Source organism: Heteronotia binoei, chromosome 13, assembly GCF_032191835.1.
Source record: "Heteronotia binoei isolate CCM8104 ecotype False Entrance Well chromosome 13, APGP_CSIRO_Hbin_v1, whole genome shotgun sequence".
Classification (NCBI taxonomy): Eukaryota; Metazoa; Chordata; class Lepidosauria; order Squamata; family Gekkonidae; genus Heteronotia; species Heteronotia binoei.
The window spans coordinates 7,250,186-7,273,815 of record NC_083235.1 but is presented as its reverse complement, the minus strand read 5'-3'; the positions used below and the strand labels follow the sequence as shown (position 1 = coordinate 7,273,815).

Genomic DNA, 23,630 nt, shown 5'->3' with positions numbered 1-23,630 from the left:
CAGCCAGAGCTCTCTTATCTGGGCGAACCGGGTTTCATTCCCCACTCCTCCACTTGCACCTGCTGGAATGGCCTTGGGTCAGCCATAGCTCTTGCAGTTGTCCTTGAAAGGGCAGCTGCTGTGAGAGCCCTCTCCAGCCCCACCCACCTCACAGGGTGTCTGTTGTGGGGGGAGAAGATATAGAATATTGTAAGCCGCTCTGAGTCTATGATTCAGGGAGAAGGGCAAGGTATAAATCTGCAGTCTTCTTGGTATTTTTTGGTATTGCCATTCTTTTCTGTATATGTATTTTAAAAAGTTTAGCTCGCCACCTAGTGGTGCATAACGCTAAAAGAGCTAGACCTTCTGGCTGCCAGACAATCATAGGATCTCCTGGCTATTCTGCACACACTACTGTGCAAGAATTAATTAGCACAGAAGCCATCCTGGTTCCTATCACTTCTTATGCACCTGGGTCCTTTTGATCCAGAAGAACTGCACGCAGGCATGGTTAGAATGGAACCCAGGATGCCTAGTTTATCCCTCAAGACTGCACAGGTGGTTGCCGAAGCATCACTGTACTATGGGCTGCGTTACTGACAAGAAAGTCCCGAGATTGAGAAACCAGCTGCGAACGCTGAACGAAGCAAACCCGATCCCGGAACTCTCTGTGTGAAGGACGTCAGCTAATTCTCAGATTCCTAATTCCGTTCTAGGAACAGCAGATAGGAGCGGTGTTTCTTGAAAGAGATCACGTGACGCATAAAAATAGCCCAGCAGGACCGGGTCAAAATTCACCATGGAAACGGAAGCAGGCCACCTCCCAAGGGCCGTTGGGCAACTCCCTCCCACGACAAGCCTGATTGGACGGAAGGAGACACCACAGGAAGAGAGTGAGCTGAACCTTTATTATCGCCCGACACCTCTGGTCAGAACGGGAGGAAGCCATTATTGCCGAGGGACGGTGCGAGGCGGCAGGTTTCAGTTGGTGGAAGGCCTGGAAGGGAAGAAGAGAACTGTTAGGCGTCTGCACTTGCTGGGAGATCTGGTGATCAACGTAAGGTCTTGGGGAAAAACCTAGAGCAGGGGTGTCAAACAAGTGGCCTGGGGGCAGAATCTGGCCCCCTAGGAACTGGCTGTCATCTGCTTCCTTCTCCCTCTCTCTCGCTTCCTTCTGCAACGCAGCGTGCTTTGCAAGGCTTGCTCAATCGCACAGGAGCTACAGAGCAAAGCCTCTTATTTTCTCCATTGATTGACGTTCTCCACTCTTCCTCTCTCTCGCTTCCTTCTCTCCCTCTCTCTCGCTTCCTTCTGCATCACAGCTTGCTTTGCCAGGCTTGCTCAATTGCATAGGAGCTACAGAGCAAAGCCTCTTATTTTCTCCATTGGCTGATGTTCCTCTCTTAGGGAGGAAGGGGGGAGGGAGAGCTTGCTTTGCCAGGCTTGCTCAATCGCACAGGAGCTACAGAGCAAAGCCTCTTATTTTCTCCATTGACTCTCTCTCGCTTCCTTCTCTCCCTCTCTCTTGCTTCCTTCTGCATCACAGCTTGCTTTGCCAGGCTTGCTCAATTGCATAGGAGCTACAGAGCAAAGCCTCTTATTTTCTCCATTTGCTGACGTTCCTCTCTTAGGGAGGAAGGGGGGAGGGAGAGCTTGCTTTGCCAGGCTTCCTCAATCGCACAGGAGCTACAGAGCAAAGCCTCTTATTCTCCATTGACTCTCTCTTGCTTCCTTCTCTCCCTCTCTCTCGCTTCCTTCTGCATCACAGCGTGCTTTTCCAGGCTTGCTCAATCACACAGGAGCTACAGAGCAAAGCCTCTTATTTTCTCAACTGGCTGAGGCTCCTCCCTTGGGGAGGAAGGGGGGAGGGAGAGTTTGTTTTGCCATGCTCTCTCAAACACACAGCAGCCCCACCCACCTCTGCTGTGGGGAGGGGAAGGGAAAGGAGATTTGTATAAGCCGCTCTGAGACTCCTTTGGCTAGTGAAGGGCAGGATATGAATCCAATCTCTTCTCTTCTTCTTTCTGTCTGCAGGAAACACGCCCCACTGTTGCAAGGCTAGAGACTGTTCCAACATCTGGAGGCAGGGGCTCCTGGTTTCCTCTGGGAGCTCCTCCCATCCCCTCCCCCTCCAAATGCCACTTACTTGGCCCATTCCACATTTAGGATCAGGTGATCGTAGCCAAAGCCAGACACCCCGGCAATAGCCCTGGCAGCGTCCTCGCGGCGGTGGAAGCTGATGAAGGCAAAGCCCTGGAATGGAAGAGAGAGAGAAGGTGAGGGAGGGGCTGAAAGTGGGCTCAAGAGCCTCCGCTCGGCATGCAGAAGGTCCCGAGTTCAATCCCTGGAATCCCCAGTTCAAAGGATGAGGCAGGAGGTGGTAAGAAAGGCCTTGACCTGAGACTCTGGCTCAGTGGCAGAGCCTCTGCTTGGCATGCCGAAGGTCCCAGGTTCAATCCCCAGCATCTCCAGTCAAAAGGACCAGGCAGGAGGTGATAGAAAAGACCTTGACCTGAGACCCTGGCTCAGTGGTGGAGCCTCTGCTTGGCATGCAGAAGGTCCCAGGTTCAATCCCCAGCATCTCCAGTCAAAAGGACCAGGCAGGAGGTGTTAGAAAAGACCTTGACCCAAGACCCTGGCTCAGTGGCAGAGCCTCCGCTTGGCATGCAGAAGGTCCCAGGTTCAATCCCCGGCATCTCCAGTTAAAAGGACCAGGCAGGAGGTGATGGGAAAGACCTTGACCTGAGACTCTGGCTCAGTGGCAGAGCCTCTGCTCAGCATCCAGAAGATCTCCCAGGTTCAATCCCCAGCATCTCCAGTTAGCTCTTTCCCTCCCTCTCCAGAGGACCAGGAGGTGGGAGGAGCCTCAGCCAATAGAAGGAAGAGAGGCTTGTCTCAGTATTTCTCTGCTTTACACCCTGGAGAGCAGCTGTCAGTCTAAGTCAGGGGTGTCAAACATGCAGCCTGGGGGCTTAATCAGGCCCCCAGAGGGCTCCTATCAGGCCCCCAAGCGACTGGCCGTCATCTGCTTCCTTCTCCCTCTCTCTTGCTTCCTTCTGCATAACAGCTTGCTTTGCAAGGCTTGCTCAATAGCACAGGAGCTACCGAGCAAAGCCTCTATTTTTTCCATTGGCTGAGGCTCCTCCCTTGGGGAGAAAGGGGGAGGAATAGCTTGCTTTGCTAGGCTCTCTCAATCGTGCAGCAGAGCTAGTGAGACAAGCCTCTCTTCCTTCTATTGGCTGAGGCTCCTCCCACCTCCTGGTCCTCTGGAGAGGGAGGGAAAGAGCCAGAGCTTCCTTTGCTCAGTTCCCTGGATCCCATGGGAGAAATACAAAGCACCTTTAAGATCAACAAGTGCTAATCTTTTAAGTATGTTTTATTTTATTTTTTAAAAAATCTTTAATTGTGATGGTCTGTGTCCTTTATAAAGTTTATATCTCTGCTACCTAATCTTAACTAGGTACACATACAGCTCAGCCTAACATGGCCCGGCCCAACAAGGTCTCATTTATGTCAGATCCAGCCCTCACAACAAATGAGTTTGACACCCCTGGTCTAAGCAGACAATACTGAGTCTGATCCAGTAGATCAGGGGTCCCCAACCCCCGGGCCGTGGACCAGTACCGTTCCGTGGCCTGTTAGCAACCGGGACGTGAGTTGTATAATTATTTCACTATATATTACAACATAGTAATAATAATAATAAGACGACAACATTGGATTTATATCCTGCCCTCCACTCTGAATTTCAGAGTCTCAGAGCGGCCTACAATCTTCTTTCCCTTCCTCCCCCACAACAGAGACCCTGTGAGGTGGGTGGAGCTGAGAGAGCTCGCCCAGAAGCTGCTCTTTCAAGGACAACTCCTGCGAGAGCTATGGCTGACCCAAGGCCATTCCAGCAGCTGCAAGTGGAGGAGTGGGAAATCAAACCCTGTGAGGTGGGTGGGGCTGAGAGGGCTCTCACAGCAGCTGCCCTTTCAAGGACAGAGTCTCAGAGCAGCCTACAATCTCCTTTCCCTTCCTCCCCCACAACAGACACCCTGTGAGGTGGGCGGGGCTGAGAGGGCTCTCACAGCAGCTGCCCTTTCAAGGACAACCTCTGCCAGATGGCTGACCCAAGACCATTCCAGCAGGTGTAAGTGGAGGAGTGGGGAATCAAACCTGGTTCTCCCAGGTAAGAATCTGCACACTTCACCACCACACCAAGCTAATAGAAACAAAGTGCACAGTTGTATCATCTCAAAACCATCCCTACCCCTCCCACCCCCGGTCCGTGCAAAAATTGTCTTCCACGGAACTGGTTAGTAATGTTTTTATTTCATAATTTATATTTGAATATTTTATTGAACGCACATTTAGGTGTGTACCTGTAGATGTAAGTCTGTTAGCGTACGATTAGGGTCATATGCTCCATATAACTTTTGTAAGGTGTTTTGAAGAGACCTAATTGAGTATTACTTTTATGCTGCATTTAATGCAATTTAGCAGGGGAGGCCAATGGTAGCTCTCCAAATGTTTCTTGCCATGCTGGCTGGGGCTGATGGGAATTGTAGGCAAAAAACATCTGGAAAGCTACCTTTGGCCACCCTTGGGGTATAATGCTGAATGTGTGTGTGGGGTGGGGGGTGGGGTGGTGGGAACGGTTCTCTTTGAGTGAGATATGTTTCTGGAAAAGCCAGAAAGCTCCTCTTCAGATCCATTCTTCCATTTGCCACCCCAGTCCCAGACAGGAAAGAGGTAGAATTTTTAATGAATGGATATCCCAGGGGTGGCTGACGGTAGCTCTCCAGAAGTTTTTGCCTACAATTCCAATCAGCCCCACCCATCGGCCATGCTAGCTGGGGCTGATGGGAGTTGTAGGCAAAAAACATCTGGAGAGCTACCGTCGGCCACCCCTGCAATAGGGTACTTTGATTACAGTCGCTCACATTTACAACTTGTTTTTTCATTTGAGTGCATTAAACCAATATTAACTGATTTAAAAAGAACTGGTGGGAAGGTCACGTCAGTCCCGATTTAATAGGGTGGCTATATTATCAACGCCGCTACTTAATGTTACTATTATATGTCAGGTTCATACTGATATTTGAATTTCATAAATCAGTGGATGGACATACAGCAAATAAACTCAGTTTGGAAAATAAAAATTAAAAAAGATGATGAAGATATTGGATTTATATCCTGCCCTCCACTCCGAAGAGTCTCAGAGCGGCTCACAATCTCCTTCACCTTCCTCCCCCACAACAGACACCCTGTGGGGTAGATGAAGATATTGGATTTATATCCCGCCCTCCACTCCGAAGAGTCTCAGAGCGGCTCACAATCTCCTTTATCTTCCATCCCCACAACAGACACCCTGTGGGGTAGATGAGGATATTGGATTTATATCCCGCCCTCCACTCCAAAGAGTCTCAGAGCGGCTCACAATCTCCTTTCCCTTCCTCCCCCACAACAGACACCCAGTGAGGTAGATGAGGATATTGGATTTATATCCCGCCCTCCACTCCGAAGAGTCTCAGAGCGGCTCACAATCTCCTTTCCCTTCCTCCCCCACAACAGACACCCTGTGAGGTGGGTTGGGCTGAGAGAGCTCTCCCAGAAGTTGCCCTTTCAAGGACAACCTCTGCCAGAGCTATGGCTGACCCAAGGCCATTCCAGCAGGTGCAAGTGGAGGAGCGGGGAATCAAAGCCAGTTCTCCCAGATAAGAGTCCGCGCACTTCACCACTACACCAAACTGGCTCTCCAGCAGTTGCAAGTGGGGACCCCAAAAAGGCTGGGGACCGCTGCAGCGGAAGGCAGCTTCGTGTACCCGTGCAATAGCAATGACGGGAAAAGATTTGCCTGTCCTTGGTCTCGCCTCCAGCATGCTCCCGGCCCCATGAGCAACCCGCCCACCCTCACCTTGGACTGGCCGGTGGTTTTGTCCTTGGCCAAGTAGATGCGGGAGATGGACCCAAAAGGGCGGAAGAGCTCCTGCAGGTCGGTCTCTCGGGTGTCCTCGGAGAGGTTGGTGACCCGGATGGTGGCGTTGTCATCCGCTAAGGGGGAGGAGAAGAGAGACCAGCTTCACCCAAAGGGTCACGACGAAGGCATGGCATTAGATGCCACGGGAACTCTCTGTCGTCTGGAGATCTAATGTTAAAGCAGGAGATCCCCAGGCCATACCTGGAAGCTGGCAACCCCTAGCTGAGCTGCTGCCAAAGCAAGGTGTATTTAAAAATCTGCATAGTCAAATCAGATCTCCAGTGGCCAATCAGAAGCCTTGCTGAGCAAAAGCCCCACCTGGAACCACCCACTTTCTTAAGACCACTTGGCAAGTGCCAGAAAAGATGTTGGTGGGCATCATATCAGGGACCCCTGCCATAGAGTTTAGGGTCAATCCCACAGCATCAACCACCACGATGACCTCACTTCCAGATTATGCCTGGGACAGAGAAAGTAGAGAAAGAAGTCCTTTTCTCCCTTTCTCACAATATGAGAACTCGTGGGTGCTCCATGAAACTGCTGAGCAGTCACGTTAGATCGGATAAAAGGAAGTCCTTCTTCACCCAAAGGAGGGTTAACACGTAGAATTCACTGCCGCAGGAGGTGGTGGCGGCCACAAGCATAGCCACCTTCAAGAGGGGTTTAGATAAAAATATGGAGCAGAGGTCCATCAGGGGCTTTCAGCAACAAGATACAGATTAAACACTTCTGTTTGGGGCAGTGATGCTCTGGTCTTCTTGACGCTTGGGGGGCAAGAGTGGGAGGGCTTCTGGAGTTCTGGCCCTGCTGGTGGGCCTCCTGGTGGCCCCTGGGTTTTCGCCACTGTGCGGCAAATTGCTGAGCAGTCGGGTTAGAACGGATGAACGGAAATCCTTCTTCACTCAAACAATGATTAACACAAGGAATTTGCTGCCACAGGAGGTGGTGGCGGCTACAAGCATAGCCAGCTTCAAGAGGGGAATGGATAAGTATGTGGAGCAGAGGTCCATCAGTGGCTACTAGCCACAGTGTATTGTTGGAACCAATGTTCCCTCTAAGCTGCGGAGTCTTGTGAGCAAAAATTCTACTTTGTGAGCTCTTGGCATTAAAATTGTGAGCTACTGCATAATGTATTGTGTTCTCGGGGTCATCCTTCCTGAGCTAAGACAAAAATCTGTGAAAGGAAGGGAAAGGTCCCTTGTGAAAGCACCAATCATTTCCGACTCTGGGGTGACGTTGCTTTCACAACGTTTTCACGGCAGACTTTTTACGGGGTGGTTTGCCATTGCCTTCCCTGGTCATGACACTCCCCCCGCAGCAAGCTGGGGACTCATTTGAGCGACATCGGAAGGATGGAAGGCTGAGTCAACCTCCAGCTGGCTACCTGAAAACCCAGCTTCCGCCGGGGATTGAACTCAGGTTGTGAGCAGAGCTGAGGATTGCAGTACTGCAGCTTTACCACTCTGCGCCACGGGGCTCCACTCAGAGTGAAAGGAAAAAGGAAAGGTCCCCTGTGCAAGCACCAGTCGTTTCCGACTCTGGGGTGACGTTGCTTTCACAACATTTCCACGGCAGACTTTTTACGCGGTGGTTTGCCATGGCCTTCCCCAGTCATCTAGGAGCTGGAGGCTAAAAATCTATGAGCTAGCTCACTCTAACTCAGCTTAGCGGGAACACTGGCTGGAACTCTCTGTCTGGGGCAAGTGATGCTCTGTCTTCTTGGTGCTTTGGGGGGCACAGTGGGAGGGCTTCTGGTGTCCTGGCCCCTCTGATGGACCTCCTGATGGCACCTGGGTTTTTTGGCCAATGTGTGACACAGAGTGTTGGACTGGAGGGGCCCCTGCCTTGATCCAAGATGCCTTCTCTTATGTTTTTATGTCTGAGGCAGTGCTGGTTTGTATTCTTGGTGGTTGGGGGGCAAGAGTGGGAGGGCTTCTGGAGTTCCGTCCCCGCTGGTGGGCCTCCTGACGGCCCCTGGGTTTTCACTACTGTGTGACACAGAGTGTTAGACTGGAAAGGCCACTGGCCTGATCCAACATGGCTTCTCTTAGGTTAAGTTTCCAAGCAAAGCAAAGCATGCACAGTGCAAAGAAATGGGCCCAAACTGCTGGCCACCAATGGCAACAGTTGTCTGGAGCTTCCGCCTGGACGCCACCTACCTCTCCGGTTGGGCTGCATGGACTCCCCTCTGCGGCTGGCTCCATCCCTCAGGCTGGGAGGCACATATTTCCCGGTCTTGCTCTGCTGGGCTTGGACTGGCTCGGGTTCTGCAGGAACAAGAGGGGCTGCTTTAGAGAGGGGGGCCAAGCCCCAGCTTCTTCCCCATCTGTGGGCCCTTCGGTGGTCCCCCCGCCCCTGCTCACCTCCTGGCACCTTCTCCTTCTCGCCTGTGGACAGCCCCAGCTGCTCCGCCAGCTCCTTCTGCATGGGGCCCAGAGTGTCTTTGTAAGGGCAGCGAGTGGTCCAGTGGTCGCCCTTGCAGATACGGCAGGACACGATCTTCCCCCCTTTCAGCTTGTTCATGGGGTCTTCCTCCTCTTGGCAGTTCAAGTCCTGACAAAAAGATACGATTAAGTGAGCAACTGAAAGAAGAAGGTTGCAGGTTTATACCCTGCCCTTCTCTTTGAATCAGAGTCTCAGAGCGGCTTACGGTCTCCTTTATCTTCTCCCCCCAAAACAGACACCCCGGGAGGTGGGTGGGGCTGAGAGGCCCCTCACAGCAGCTGCCCTTTCAAGGACGACCTCTGCCAGAGATATGGCTGACCCAAGGCCATTCCGGCAGCTGCAAGTGGAGGAGTATCAAATCTGGCTCTCCCAGATAAGAGTCCACACACTTAACCACTACACCAAGCTGGCTCTTCAAGAAGTCGCCTTTATCTTCTTTCCCCACAATAGACACCCTGTGAGGTGGGTGGGGCTGAGAGAGCTCTGACAGAAGCTGCTCTTTCAAAGACAGCTCTGCGAGACCTATGGCTGACCCAAGGCCATTCCAGCAGCTGCAAGTGGAGGAGTGGGGAATCAAATCCGGTTCTCCCAGATAAGAATCCACACACTTAACCACTACACCAAACTGGCTCTTCAAGAAGAAGGTATTGGATTTATACCCTGCCATCCACTCCGAATCTCAGAGTTCCAGAGCAGCTTACAATCTCCTTTACCTTCTTTCCCCACAATAGACACCCTGTGAGGTGGGTGGGGCTGAGAGAGCTCTGACAGAAACTGCTCTTTCAAGGATAGCTCTGCGAGAGCTATGGCTGACCCAAGGCAATTCCAGCAGCTGCAAGTGGAGGAGTATCAAATCTGGTTCTCCCAGATAAGAGTTCACACACTTAACCACTACACCAAACTGGTTCTCTAAGAAGATATTGGATTGATATCCCACCCTTCATTCTGAATCTCAGAGCAGCTTAGTCGCCTTCATCTTCTTCCCCCACAACAGACACCCTGTGAAGTGGGTGGGGCTGAGAGAGAAGAAGAAGAAGATATTGGATTTATATCCCGTCCTCCACTCCGATGAGTCTCAGAGCGGCTCACAATCTCCTTTACCTTCCTCCCCCACAACAGACACCCTGGAGGGGGCTCTCACAGCAGCTGCCCTTTCAAGGACAACCTCTGCCAGAGCTATGGCTGACCTAAGGCCATGCTAGTTGGTGCAAGTGGAGGAGTGGGAAATCAAATCCAGTTCTCCCAGATAAGAGTCCGCACACTTAACCACTATACCAAACTGGTTCTCTAAGAAGATATTGGATTGATATCCCACCCTTCGTTCTCTAAGAAGATATTGGATTGATATCCCACCCTTCATTCTCCCAGAAGCTGCTCTTTCAAGGACAACTCCTGTGATAGCTATGGCTGACCCAAGGCCATTCCAGCAGCTGCAAGTGGAGGATTGGGGAATCAAACCCTGTGAGGTAGGTGGGGCTGAGAGAGCTCTGACAGAAGCTGCCCTTTCAAGGACAGCTCCTACGAGAGGTATGGCTGACTCGAGGCCATTCCAGCAGCTGCAAATGGAGGAGTGGGGAATCAAACCCGGTTCTCCCAGATAAGAGTCCGCACACTTCACCACTACACCAAACTGGCTCTCCAGCAACCCAAGGGTCACATAGCCAAGCTTTAGCGAGGGCCCCGGCTAGGTGAGGCAACGTGCTTCCAAAGGGATGGAAAGCAACCAGAGCGCTTGGCCTCTGCCCCCCAATACAAAAACACAACAATCACAGTGATGGCCAATCTGCTCCCGAGCCCAATTAAAGACGTTGGTTTTGACCTTCAAAATCCTATGTGGCTTGGAACCAGGGCATCTGAAGGACCACGTTTACCCACACGTCTCTGTCCAGGAATTCAAAAAATAGCGAAGGGCCCTTCTGATCCTCTCACTAATCACAGAATCATAGAGTTGGAAGGAACCTCCAGGGAACTGCAGGAAACTCACAAATCCCTCCCCCTAAATTCACAGAGCCCCGTGGCACAGAGTAGTAAAGCTGCAGTCCTGCAGTCGGAGCCCTCTGCTCACGACCTGAGTTTGATCCCCGGTGGAAGCTGGCTCAGCTAGCCGGCTTGAGGATGACTCAGCCTTCCATCCTTCCGAGGTGGGTAAAATGAGTCCTCAGCTTGCTGGGGGGAAAGTGGAGATGAGTGGGGAAGGCAATGGCAAACCACCCCGTAAAAAGTCTGCCGTGAAAACGTGAAAGCGACGTCACCCCAGAGTCAGAAATGACTGATGCTTGCACAGGGGACTACCTTTACCTTTTTAAATTCGCAGGATCCTCATTGCTGTCAGGTGGCCATCTAGCCTTTGTTTCAAAACCTCCAAGGAAGGAGAGCCCACCACCTCCCAAGGAGGAAGCCTGTTCCACTGAGGAACTGCTCTAACGGTCAGGAAGTTCTTCCTGTTTTTGAGCCAGAAACTCTTCTGATTCAATTTCAACCCATTGGCTTTGGTCCTACCTTCTGGGGCAACAGAAAACAATTCTGCCCCATCCTCTAGATCAGGGGTGGCCAACGGTAGCTCTCCCGATGTTTTTTGCCGACAACTCCCATCAGCCCCAGCCATTTGCCATGCTGGCTGGGGCTGATGGGAGTTGTAGGCAAAAAACATCTGGAGAGCTACCGTTGACCACCCCGCTCTAGATGACAGCCCTTCAAGCACTTGAAGATGGTGATCGTATCACCTCTCAAACAAGCTCATTTGGCGGGCACACTAGACAAGGCCTTTTCACTGTCAGCCCCATGATTACGGAAGAACCTCCCTAAGGAGGCGCGCCTAGCTTTCGCTTTTGACCTTTACAAAGGAGCTGAAGACAGTTTTATTCAGGACCACATTTGGTTAAGTTTGCTAGAAGTCCTGAGGTTGTTTTTTTTTTTTTTAAGTATATTTCATTCAAAGCACTTTACGTCTATGGGCTTTTTGGCATTCTCATCTTGTGCGTTTAAATCTGCAGGAAGATAGGGCAGACCCACAAAATACAAAGCAGCAACAACAAAACACGCAACACCCTCCTCTTCTGTTTTGCTGTTCTCTGAAGAAGTGGGCAGGCACACACACAAGCTTATAGCCAGAATAAAGCTTTGTTCTGATGTTTTGGATCAACACTAGATGAACATATGAAGCTGCCTTCTACTGAATCAGACCCTGGGTCCATCAAAGCCAGTATTGTCTTCTCAGACTGGCAGCGGCTCTCCAGGGTCTCCAGCTGAGGTTTTTCACACCTATTTGCCTGGACCTTTTTTTGGAGATGCCAGGGATTGAACCTGGGACCTTCTGCTACCCAAGCAGATGCTCTACCACTGAGCCACCGTCCCTTCCCTACTGCTCCGGTACTCACCTCCTTGCTGGTAATGAAAGTCATGAAGACGTCATCGCTCACGGTGGTCGTGGCCACGTTTGGGCCCGGAGCGTCATATTCCGAGTTGCCGAACTTCTTCCAGTTCTAAGGGACGGAACAGAAGAAAGGAAGTCAAGCCTCCGGTTTCACTTGCGATCACCGACAGGCTAGACGGAGGTCAGTAGATCTCAAACGCAGAGCGAGTTGCTCAGGAACTCAACGGAGATAAGCGCAAAGGAGGTGCTCCTTTGAAAAATAAACAGGAATTTAAAAAAGCTGCCAAGACAATGTCACAGTCTACACCAGGGGTGTCGAAATCATTTGTTGCGTGGGCCGGATCTGACATAAATGAGCTCTTGCCGGGTCGGGCCATGTGTGTCGCAGGGATATAAATTTAGCGCTTGGTCTTCAAGGTGCTTTCTTTGTATCTCTCCTGTGCGAACGCGGCAAAGGAAGCTCTGGCTCTTTCCATCCTTCCCCAGGGGACCAGGAGGGGGAGGAGCCTCAGCCAATAGAAAGGAGAGAGGATCGGTTCATCTGCTGTGCAATTGAGAAATACTATCCCTCCCCCCCCACACACACACAGGAGGAGCTTCAACCAATGGAGAAAACCGAGGCTTTGCTCTGTAGCTCCTGTGCAATTGACCAAGTCTGGCAAATGCAAGTTGTGATGTAGAAGGAAGCGAGAGAGAGGGAGAAGGAAGCAGACGAGAGCCAGTTGCTCAGGGGCCTGATAGGAGCCCTCTGGGGGCCTGACTGGGCCCCCGGGCTGCATGTTTGACACCCCTGGTCTATACGGATTCTTAAGAGCTCCAGTCCCCCACAGTGTACGAAAGCAACAGAAAGGCTTCACATTAATGGAAGCATACAAGACTTCCTATCAAACCCCATGACAGCAAACTGGCATGGAGAGGGAATATGGCACAGCGGAAGAGCTTCTGCTTAATGCTCAGAAGGCCCTGGGTTTAATCCCTGGCATTTCCACTTGAAAAGATACGGCAGGAAGTGATGCGAAGGACCTCTGTCTAAGACCCTGGAGAATAGCTGCCAATCTTGGCAGATCAAGTTATTAGAGACTAATTCAGTATAAAGCAAAATCACGTTTATTACTAAAAGGGGAGGGGCCATGGCTTAGTGGCAGAGCCTCTGATTGGCATGCAGAAGGTCCCAGGTTCAATCCTCAGCATCTCCAGTAAAAATGACCAGGCAGGAGGGGATGGGAAAGACCCTGACCTGAGACCCTGGCTCAGTGGCAGAGCCTCTGCTCGGCATGCAGAAGGTCGCAGGTTCAATCCCTGGCATCTCCAGTTAGAAGGACCAGGCAGGAGGGGATGGGAAAGACCCTGACCTGAGACCCTGGCTCAGTGGCAGAGCCTCTGCTTGGCATGCAGAAGGTCGCAGGTTCAATCCCTGGCATCTCCAGTTAGAAGGACCAGGCAGGAGGGGATGGGAAAGACCCTGACCTGAGATCCTGGCTCAGTGGTCAGAGAGCCTCTGTTTAGCATGCAGAAAGTCCCAGGTTCAATCCCTGGCATCTCCAGTTAAAAGGACCAGGCAGGAGGGGATGGGAAAGACCTTGACCTGAGATCCTGGCTCAGTGGTAGAGCCTCTGCTTGGCATGCCGAAAGTCCCAGGTTCAATCCCCAACATCTCCAGCTGAAAGGACCAGGCAGGAGGGGATGGAAAAGACCTTGACCTGAGACTCTGGAGAGTAGCTGACAGTCAGAGTAGGACCAAGGTCTGATTTCATACAAGGCAGCTTCGTGTGTGTTTGTGTGCACTTCGTGTTTTCTAAGCTTTCCATGGTACTCTAAGTTTAGGTGGGGTTGAAATTATGTAAACAAGATCCTTGAATTTTTGGGGGTAGGGGAGAAGGTGCCATCCTCACTTCCTTACTCACCTTTCGCCTCGCCACGGCCTTGGACGCCTTCCGGGTCTCAATCCGAAATGTGCGAATAATCTGCCAAATGCAGCAAAAAGTTGGTCACACTGTGTTCTGGAGAGGAGCTGGGGCTCTGTGCTATAGCGCATGCATGACGTGCAGAAGGTCCCAGGTTCAATCCCCAGCGTCTCCAGTTAGGACCAGGCAGGAGGGGATGGGAAAGACCTTGACCTGAGACCCTGGCTCAGTGGCAGAGCCTCTGCTTGGCATGCAGAAGGTCCCAGGTTCAATCCCCAGCGTCTCCAGTTAGGACCAGGCAGGAGGGGATGGGAAAGACCTTGACCTGAGACCCTGGCTCAGTGGCAGAGCCTCTGCTTGGCATGCAGAAGGTCCCAGGTTCAATCCCCAGCGTCTCCAGTTAGGACCAGGCAGGAGGGGATGGGAAAGACCTTCACCTGAGACCCTGGCTCAGTGGCAGAGCCTCTGCTTGGCATGCAGAAGGTCCCAGGTTCAATCCCCAGCGTCTCCAGTTAGGACCAGGCAGGAGGGGATGGGAAAGACCTTGACCTGAGACCCTGGCTCAGTGGCAGAGCCTCTGCTTGGCATGCAGAAGGTCCCAGGTTCAATCCCCAGCGTCTCCAGTTAGGACCAGGCAGGAGGGGATGGGAAAGACCTTCACCTGAGACCCTGGCTCAGTGGCAGAGCCTCTGCTTGGCATGCAGAAGGTCCCAGGTTCAATCCCCAGCGTCTCCAGTTAGGACCAGGCAGGAGGGGATGGGAAAGACCTTGTCCTGAGACCCTGGCTCAGTGGCAGAGCCTCTGCTTGGCATGCAGAAGGTCCCAGGTTCAATCCCCTGCATCTCCAATTAAAAGGACCAGGCAGGAGGTGATGGGAAAGACCTTGGCCTGAGACCCTGGCTCAGTGGCAGAGCCTCTGCTTGGCATGCAGAAGTCCCAGGTTCAATCCCCGGCATCTCCAGTTAAAAGGACCAGGCAGGAGGTGATGGGAAAGACCTTGATCCGAGACCCTGGCTCAGTGGCCGAGCCTCTGCTTGGCATGCAGAAGGTCCCAAGTTCAATCCCCAGTGTCTCCAGTTAAATGTGCATTCTCCAGTTAAAGGTTTAATTCCCAGCGATGTGGAAGACCCCTGTCTAAGACCCTGGAGACCAGCTGCCAGTCTAAGGGTTTATTTTATTTATTTACTTTGGATTTAAATCCCGCCCTCTCCACAAGCGGACTCAGGGCAGCTAAGAATCAACCAAGAATTACAGACCGATAAACGTAAACCATGTTAAAAACAGTTACAAACGACACTGTGGTGCTACTCAAAGAATTGCTATATACGCTGTTTGTTTTATTGTATTTTATGGCTTTGGTTTGTCGTTTATAATTGTCGCTATCCGCCCGGAGCCTGCTCGTGGGAAAGGGCAGAATAGAAATCAACAATTAAATAAATAAATTAATTAAATAAATTAATAGGTGGGATCATGACCATCAGGCAATTTAGCTCATTTTTGGTTTTCTAGTTACTTTTTATCTGATGGTGGTCCTTACGGGCCCAGTCACACCTCTAGTAAAGGTAAAAAAGGTAGCCCCCCTGTGCAAGCACCAGTCGTTTCTGACTCTGGGGTGACGTTGCTTTCATGACGTTTTCACGGCAGACTTTTTATGGGGTGGTTTGCCATTGCCTTCCCCAGTCCTCTACGCTTTCCCCCCAGCAAGCTGGGTCCTCATTTTACCGACCTCGGAAGGATGGAAGGCTGAGTCAACCGGGAGCCGGTGACCTAAAAACCCAGCTTCCGCCAGGGATCGAACTAAGGTCGTGAGGAGAGGCCTCCGACTGCAGTACTGCAGCTTTAACACTCTGCACAGGAAAGAAGGAAGGCAGGCAGGAAGGGAAAGGGAAGGGAAAGGTCCCCTGTGCAAGCACCAGTCATTTCCGACTCTGGGGTGACGTTGCTTTCATAACGTTTTCACGGCACACTTTTGACGGGGTGGTTTGCCATTGCCTTCCCCAGTCTTTGACACTTTCCCCCCAGCAAGCTGGGTCCTCGTTTTACCGACCTCAGAAGGATGGAAGGCTGAGTCAACCTGGAGCCAGCTACCTGAACCCAGCTTCCACTGGGATCCAACTCAGGACACGAACACAGAGCTCAGACTGCAGTGCTGCAGCTTGACCACTCTGCGCCACGGGGCTCCTGTCACCCCTCAATGGTCCACCCAAAACCCATTCCTGTTTGCGGAGACTGCCTCCCTCTGTCTGAAAGACGAGAGCGGGAAGCTGGCGGGACCAGCAGCTTCAAACCGGGACAGAAGTCAGCTGTGTGGCAAAGAAAGACGGATCACTCACTTTCACCTTGTGCCCATCCTCCTCTTCCCTGTATTCGGTCACTGTTTTGATATTGCCGTTGATCAGCTCCTTGGGGGAGGGGAGGGGTTCTGTGAATGAAGAAAGAAGAAAGAGAGGATGATGATGGGCTCTGCCACCCCCAGGATCCAGCCCCTTCCCAAGATATAAACCCAGCTAGACCAGGGGTGGCCAAACTTGCTTAATTTAAGAACTGCATAGAATACCGAGTTCGGTACAAGGTGCTGGTTATGACCTTTAAAGCCCTTTATGGCCCGGGACCTGCCTACCTTAGGGACCGTCTCTCCCCACATGTTCCCCAGAGAGTGCTGAGATCGGGGTCTCAGAACCTCCTTATAATCCCTGGGCCAAAGGAGGCCCGTCTGAAAGCGACCAGAGACAGGGCCTTTTCGATTGCAGCCCCGTTGGTGGAACCAGCTCCCGGAGGAGGTGAGGGCCCTGCGGAACCTTGAACAGTTCCGCAGGGCCTGTAAAACAGCCCTCTTCCGGTTGGCATACAACTGACCGATACCGGGATGCCTGAATATTTAAACTTATGAACATCAGAATATTGAACGCTGGAATACTTGAAGAGTTGACTTAAGGAAGAGGTAGCATAGCATAGTATATTGATGCGAGTTTTATGTATTTTAATGTATTTTATTGTATAATCATTAATGTATTTTAAACTGATTTGCTGTTAGCATTCTGTATTGTAAGCCGCCTGAGCCCGCTTTGGTGGGGTAGGGCGGGATATAAATCGAACAAATAAATAATATTAGGGATTGTAGAATCTTTCGGGATCAAGTGCCGTGTTCTACTGGAGAAAGTTTTCCTTCCAGACGTTTCGTTCTCAGCTATGGAGAACATCCTCAGTGGCTGCACTCAATGCACAGCAGCCAAGAAGGTCTGAGCGCCTGCTCCGGCTGCAACGCCACTGAGGATGTTCTCCGCAGCTGAGAACGAAACGTCTGGAAGGAAAACTTTCTCCAGTAGAACACGGCACTTGAGCCCGAAAGATTCTACAAACCCTAATGATATTACCAGCCATGAAAACCTGAAATCTTCAAATAATAAATAAATAAATAAATGCCAGATGTTTGAGAGCCACAAGACAGGAACATCAGAGGTTCGAGGGAGGGAGGGAGGCCAGGGAAGGGAGGCAGGGAAGCAACTTTAAATCCATTCTTCAAACTGCCGGCTGGCTTGGCAACGTGATTTAAAGAGAGAAAGGCCTTCTCCAAGCTGGCTGCTAAGGGCTTTGAGAGCCACACCGTATGTGTGAAAGAGCCCCAGCATGGCCACCCTTGAGCTAGACGGTCGGTTCTTACCTCCTTTCACCAGCTCCGGCTCAGCGGCTCGTTCCGCGCTAAGCACCCCACTCAGGGGAATGTCTTTCAGTAGTTCGCTGGTGATGCTTTTGTCTGTGGGGGGAAGCAAAGGCGCATCAGCAGCGGGACTCTAATAAAGGAGGCCACGGTTTAGAAAAATGCTTCGCTGTCCTTTCACAAATCAGGGAAAGGTGCAAACAGTATTCCTAGCTGCCGAGGGAGGCCACTGCAGTTCTGGTCACTGCACCTCCAAAAACACATTACAACAGGGGTGGCCGAGGGTAGCTCTCCGGACCTTTTTTTTTTTTTCCTGCCTACAACTCCCATCAGCCCCAGCCAGCATGGCCAATGGCTGGGGCTGATGGGAGTTGTAGGCAAAAAAACCCAAACACCTGGAGAGGTACTCTTGGCCACCCCTGCATTACAGCATTGGAAAAGGTGCACGAAAGGGCCACAAAAATGATGAAGGGGATGGAACACTTTCCCTATGAAGAAAGGTTAAAGAGGTTCGGGGTCTTTAGCTTGGAAAAATGAAGCACATCGCTATACTATTCCTTCTGTAATGAAGAAGATAGTGGATTTATATCCCGCCCTCCACTCCAAAGAGGCTCAGAGCGGCTCACAATCTCCTTTCCCTTCCTCCCCCACAACAGACACCCTGTGAGGTGGGTGGGGCTGAGAGAGCTCTCCCAGAAGCTGCCCTTTCAAGGACAACCTCTGCGAGAGCTCTGGCTGACCCAAGGCCATGCTAGCAGGTTCAAGTGGAGGAGTGGGGAATCAAACCCGGTTCTCCCAGATAAGAGACCGCACACTTCACCACTACACCAAACTGGCTCTCTAATGATCTCACGGTGTCTATTTACTACATCTATCTTCCAAAAAGCCCTGGGAAGACTGGGGCACTGGCAGGCCTCCTTTCAGGCCCTGAACCTCGGATACAGTTGCCAGATTCTGTGCAGCTGCCACTCTAGCAAGGTGCATTGCTGATCAGACTTTTTTTGCCTACAACTCCCATCAGCCCCAGTCAGCATGGCCAATGGCTGGGGTTGATGGGAGTTGTAGGCAAAAAAAAAAAAATCTGGAGAACTACCATTGGCCTCCCCCTGGTGTAGTGATTAAATGTGCGGACTCTTATTTGGGAGAACTTCCCCATTCCTCCACTTGCAGCTGCTGGAATGGCCTTGGGTCAGCCACAGCTCTCGCAGCTGTCCCTGAAAGGGCAGCTTCTCTCAGAGCTCTCTCAGCCCCAGCCACTTAAAAGGGTGTCTGTTGTGAGGAAAGAAGATAAAGGAGATTGTAAGCTGCTCTGAGACTCTACGGTCTTCTATTTAGTGCCATGCATTTCTTTTTTTTCATATATTTTCGGAGAAGACTGCATATATATCAGGGACCCCCAATTCTTTCCAGTGTGGGTATCTTTGGAATTCTGACACAGGCTCTCATAAAATGGCTGCAATGGGGAGCGGAGCCTTAGCTCTCCCAGAGAACAGCCCAAGCGCAGTGAAGAAGAGGGGTGACCTAACGATACACTGGGGAAGATGAGTGAGAGATAGTAAGACCCACACTGTGGTGGGCAGGGGCCACCAAAGCGATGTTATTTTTCTGAAGAGTTTTTACAGGAAATGGGGGCGGGGGATAGGAGCTCTGTGGTCATCCTGTAGCTTTCCGCATCCACACGTTTTGCCAACGAAAGCAATTCCTCACCATCGTCTCCTCCTTCTTCTTCCACTTGGTCTGCCCAACTGGGCTTGGAGCTGAAATAGAGGCAAGAGATTAAGGATCTGTTCTCAGACGCCTCTCTTCTGAATCCCCATATCCCAGAAGATGCTCTTTGCAAGCCCTCGCTAGCTGTTTACCACTTGGTTCCTTCTGCAGCGAGCCCACGTAATGGGAGGGGAAACCTATACAGTTAAACATAAGTTCCATTGAGAGCATTATATCTTATAGCCTCTGCGCGTGGTTTGGGAGCTGCACAGAAGCAGAGAGAAGGGTGCTCCAAAGAGTGATGGTAAGAGCACAGAAGATTTGTGGATGCTCTCTCCCCTCATTGGTGGATCTGTATAATATGGGATGTAAAAGGAAGATACAAATGATCTTAAAGGACCCTTCACATCCGGGCCACTTGCTATTTGAGATCTTACCGTCGGGCAGACGATATAGAGTGTTGAAGGCTAAGACAAATAGATTTAAGGGCAGCTTCTATCCAAGTGCTGTGGTTAGGCTAAATGCAGGGCTATGAATGGTTATTTGTTTTAGATGTAGGCTAAATGTAGGGTCATGAATGGTTATTTGTTTTAGATGTATTTAAATGGTTTATGTATATGTCTTTTCTTTAGTGCTGATGTGTTGGTATGTTTGTGGAAGAGCACCTCATTTCGTTGCTCTCATTTTCCTTTTTTGAGAACAATGACAATAAATTTATCATATCATCTATAAAGAACCACCCTGAAAGAACGGCTCGTCTTGATACAATGGCCTTCTCTATACAGAAGACTGGCTTTTGCTCAGAGGCACTTTCAGTCACATGAGCAGTCAGCTGCCAGACAGCGGGCCAGCCACGACCTGAGTGCCTCAGGAAGGACTAGGCCATCCTGCTCTTCCACTCGTTTGCAGGCTCTCCCTTCCAGCCCAACAAGGCCTCGCTTCACTCCTTCCGCCCAGTGATGTGGGGTGAAAAGTTTTCCAACACAGAACGTTTTCTAACGCTATGGAAATATCTTCACCCCGCGTGTGTAAATACAACCTGTTTGGCTATAGTTGTCGGGGCTCTTGTGCCGCAGTCAATCCTGATAAGAGCGGCTAATTAAAAAAAATGGTGTTTATGTCTTTGTATGTGTGCAAGCTCTGTTTTGAGTTGCTTCAGCGAGGAGTATTTTGGGGGAGTGGGTTAAAATATTTTGTTACATATGGGGGTTGTGGTCTGTACTACTGAGTATAGCTCGCGTGGGCTGGATCCTGTTGTATAATATTTGTATCGTTTAATGTTCCGCTTCCTTTGCTTCCGTTGTGTTTTTCAGACTTGTGGCTGGTTCTACAACCCAAAGGCAATTCACTGTTTACTGAATGTCCCGTCATGCTGGTTGTGTTGACTGCCTCATTTCCTGACTTCCAGTGAGAAAGACACAATATCAGTAATACAAAAAAAATTGTAAGCCGTTTTGGTGGCTCGTGGCAAAAAAGCCCCAAACAGGAATTTTTAAATCAATAAAGTCAAAACCATGCTTTTACACCAGGGTCTCCAACTTTGGTTTGGGAAATTCCTGGATGTTTGGGGGTGGAGTCTGAGGACAGGAGAGAGGCCTCATTAGGGTACAACGCCATAGGATCCACCCTCCAGTCAAATGGATCTTTGGCTTCTGCAATATATTGAAGATAAGAAGAAGATATTGGATTTATATCCCGCCCTCCACTCCGAAGAGTCTCAGAGCGGCTCACAATCTCCTTTACCTTCCTCCCCCACAACAGACACCCTGTGAGGTGGGTGGGGCTGGAGAGGGCTCTCACAGCAGCTGCCCTTTCAAGGACAACCTCTGCCAGAGCTATGGCTAACCCAAGGCCATGCTAGCAGGTGCAAGTGGAGGAGTGGGGAATCAAACTCGGTTCTCCCAGATAAGAGTCCGCGCACTTAACCACTACACCAAACTGGCTCTCCATTGAGTATTTATGTTAACGGCGTTTAAAGGGAAAACACCACAATCAACTTTTGAACAAGACTTCTAAGAAAAACATGCAAAGTTTGCCAGGTTTAAACAGCAATTACTTCTGTATGCAACCAACAGAAAAACAACCTTTGATTCATTCTTCTAAACCTACGCTTAATTCAAGGACTGTTGACTTTAGAGTTTGTAGAATCTTTCAGGCTCAAGTAACGTGATCTACTGGAGAAAGTTTTCCTTCCAGACGTTTCGTTCTCAGCTGCGGAAAACATCCTCGGTGGCGTTGCAGCCGGAGCAGGCGCTCTGACCTTCTTGGCTGCTGTGCATTGAGTCAAGAAGGTCAGAGCGCCTGCTCCAGCTGCAACGCCACTGAGGATGTTCTCCGCAGCTGAGAACGAAACGTCTGGAAGGAAAACTTTCTCCAGTAGAACACGGCACTTGAGCCCGAAAGAGTCTACAAACCCTGATGATGTTACCAGCCGTGAAAACCTGAAATCTTTGATAACTGTTGACTTTGTTGGTCAAGTATACTGCAAACTTTGCCTATTTCATGCAGAAGTAATGGCTGTTTAAATCTGGCCGTTAACATAAATACTCAACATATTGCAGAGTGCAATTAAGCACTGATATGTTTGTGAAGAGCGTAATCCTTGTATTAAGCTGTGTTACACAAGTTGTATTTGTTCTTTGCACCTCAATTTTTCACACTCTTCTATGTTTTCCCCCACCTGGAGGTTGGCAACCCTATGCAACCCAGGCTTGGAAATATCCATTTACCTTCCTTTTGAGAATACTCCTCCAAATTGGCTAACCTGACTTAAATATTGCCATTATTTATTGAAACTTGGAACATTTCCCAGGTCAGATTCCCCCGGAACCTCCCCCCTCCCTCCAGTGCGGTTCCTCTAACCCAGTCCCCCATTCCCCTCCCCCATCTGCCCAGGTTAAAGGAAAGGTCCCCTGACCCCAAGCACAAGTCGTTTCTGACTCTGGGGTGACGTTGCTTTCACAACCTTTTCACTGCATACTTTTTACCGGGTAGTTTGCCATTGCCTTCCCCAGTCATCTACGCTTTCCCTCCAGCAAGCTGGGTACTCATTTTACCGACCTCGGAAGGATGGAAGGTTGAGTCAACCTCGAGCCGGCTACCTGAATCCAGCTTCTGCTGGGATCGAAGTCAGGTCGTGAGCAGAGGCTCCGACTGCAGTACTGCAGGTTAGGGGTTGCCAAGTCCAATTCAACAAACATCTGGGGATTTTGGGGGTGGAGCTGGGAGACTTTAGGGGTGGAGCCAGGAGCAAGGCTGTGACAAGCATAACTGAGCTCCAAAGGGAGTTCTGACCATCACACTTAAAGGGACAGCACACCTCTTCATTGCCTTCCCTCCATTGGAAATAATGAAGCATAGGAGCACCTTCTTTGGGGGCTCATAGAACTGGACCTCCTTTTCCAATCTTTTTGAAACTTGGAAGGTGTTTTAGGAAAAGGCGCTGGACGCTCTGCTGCAAATTGGCACCTCTACCTCACAAAACAGCACCCCCCCCCCCCGAGTCCCAGATACCTGCCGATCAATTCTCCATTTATTATACCCTACCCGCTTTGGTGAGGTAGGGCGGGATATCAATCGAATGAAATAAAATAAAAAATATGGGAATCGGTCTCGTTTTTAATTTGCATGCCTTCCTTCCATTGGAAATAATGGCTAGGGGCACCTTCTTTGGGGGCTCAAAGAACTGGACTCCCTGGTCCAATCTTTTGCAAACTTGGGGGATATTTGAAGGAGAGTCACCGGATGCTATGCTGAAAATTTGGTGCCTCTGTCTCAAAAAACAGCCCCCCGGAGCCCCAGGCACCCGTGGATCAATTCTCCATTATACCCTATGGGAATCAGTCTCCCTAGGGAATCATGGAGTGTCCAGCAGACATTCCCCCCGCTGCCCCGCTTTCGACGACCCTGAAGCGGGGGGAGGGCCTCCAAACCGGAGGGATCTCCTGCTCCCACCTGGGGATTGGCAACCCTAGCCCATGTGGACACGTGTCCTCCCCACCCGCGCCCCATTCCCACGTTCTCCGTCCCTCCCCGTCCCTCTCCTCACTCGTAGTCCCCGGTCGGCATCGTCGCCAAGCCGCAGCAGCCCCGGCCCCAGCAGGAAAGCGCAGGCCTCCAACGCGGCCTCCTCTCCCACGCCCAGCAGGCCGGACGACTTCCGGAGCCGCGAGGGATCCTGGGAAAAAAAGCGCAACCGTGCGCGGGACGGCGAAGCTGAAGGGCCAAACTTAGCCGCCGGAGGGCTTCGCGACGGGGGCGGGGCCTAAGCAGGCTGGAAGAGGAGAAAGAAGGCGGGCGCAGAGGGAAGCTGAAGCCAGGGGTTCAGGAGCCGCGCGTGGCTCTCAAAGCTCCCAGCGGCCCTTCAGCCAGCTCGGGGAAGGCATTTCGCTCTTTAAAGCACTTCTCCAAGCCAAGCCAGCTTGCAGCATGGAGAATGCATTTAAAGTTGCTTTCTTTCCACCTCTCTCTCCTCCCCCCTCCATTTGCTCTCCTCCCTCTTTTCCTTCCTGTCTTGTGGCTCTCAAAGCATCTGATGCTCGCGTCTTGCAGCTCTCAAACGTCTGATGTTCATGTCCCTAGGAAGAAAGGTTAAAACGC

General features: G+C 51.0%; 1 protein-coding gene across 1 annotated transcript; it reads right to left on the bottom strand.

Annotated features, from left to right (window-relative positions):
• Positions 1-868: 868 nt before the first annotated feature.
• EIF3G (eukaryotic translation initiation factor 3 subunit G) lies at positions 869-23,242 on the bottom strand. The gene is made up of 11 exons (XM_060251910.1): positions 23,080-23,242; positions 19,032-19,081; positions 17,328-17,420; positions 16,000-16,088; positions 13,667-13,726; positions 11,767-11,871; positions 8,308-8,497; positions 8,104-8,211; positions 5,882-6,018; positions 2,126-2,232; positions 869-976 (listed from the first exon to the last, which is right to left on the bottom strand). Exons 1-11 carry the CDS (start codon positions 23,097-23,099, stop codon positions 961-963), a joined length of 975 nt encoding a protein of 324 aa, XP_060107893.1. The 5' UTR covers positions 23,100-23,242; the 3' UTR covers positions 869-960.
• Positions 23,243-23,630: the final 388 nt, after the last annotated feature.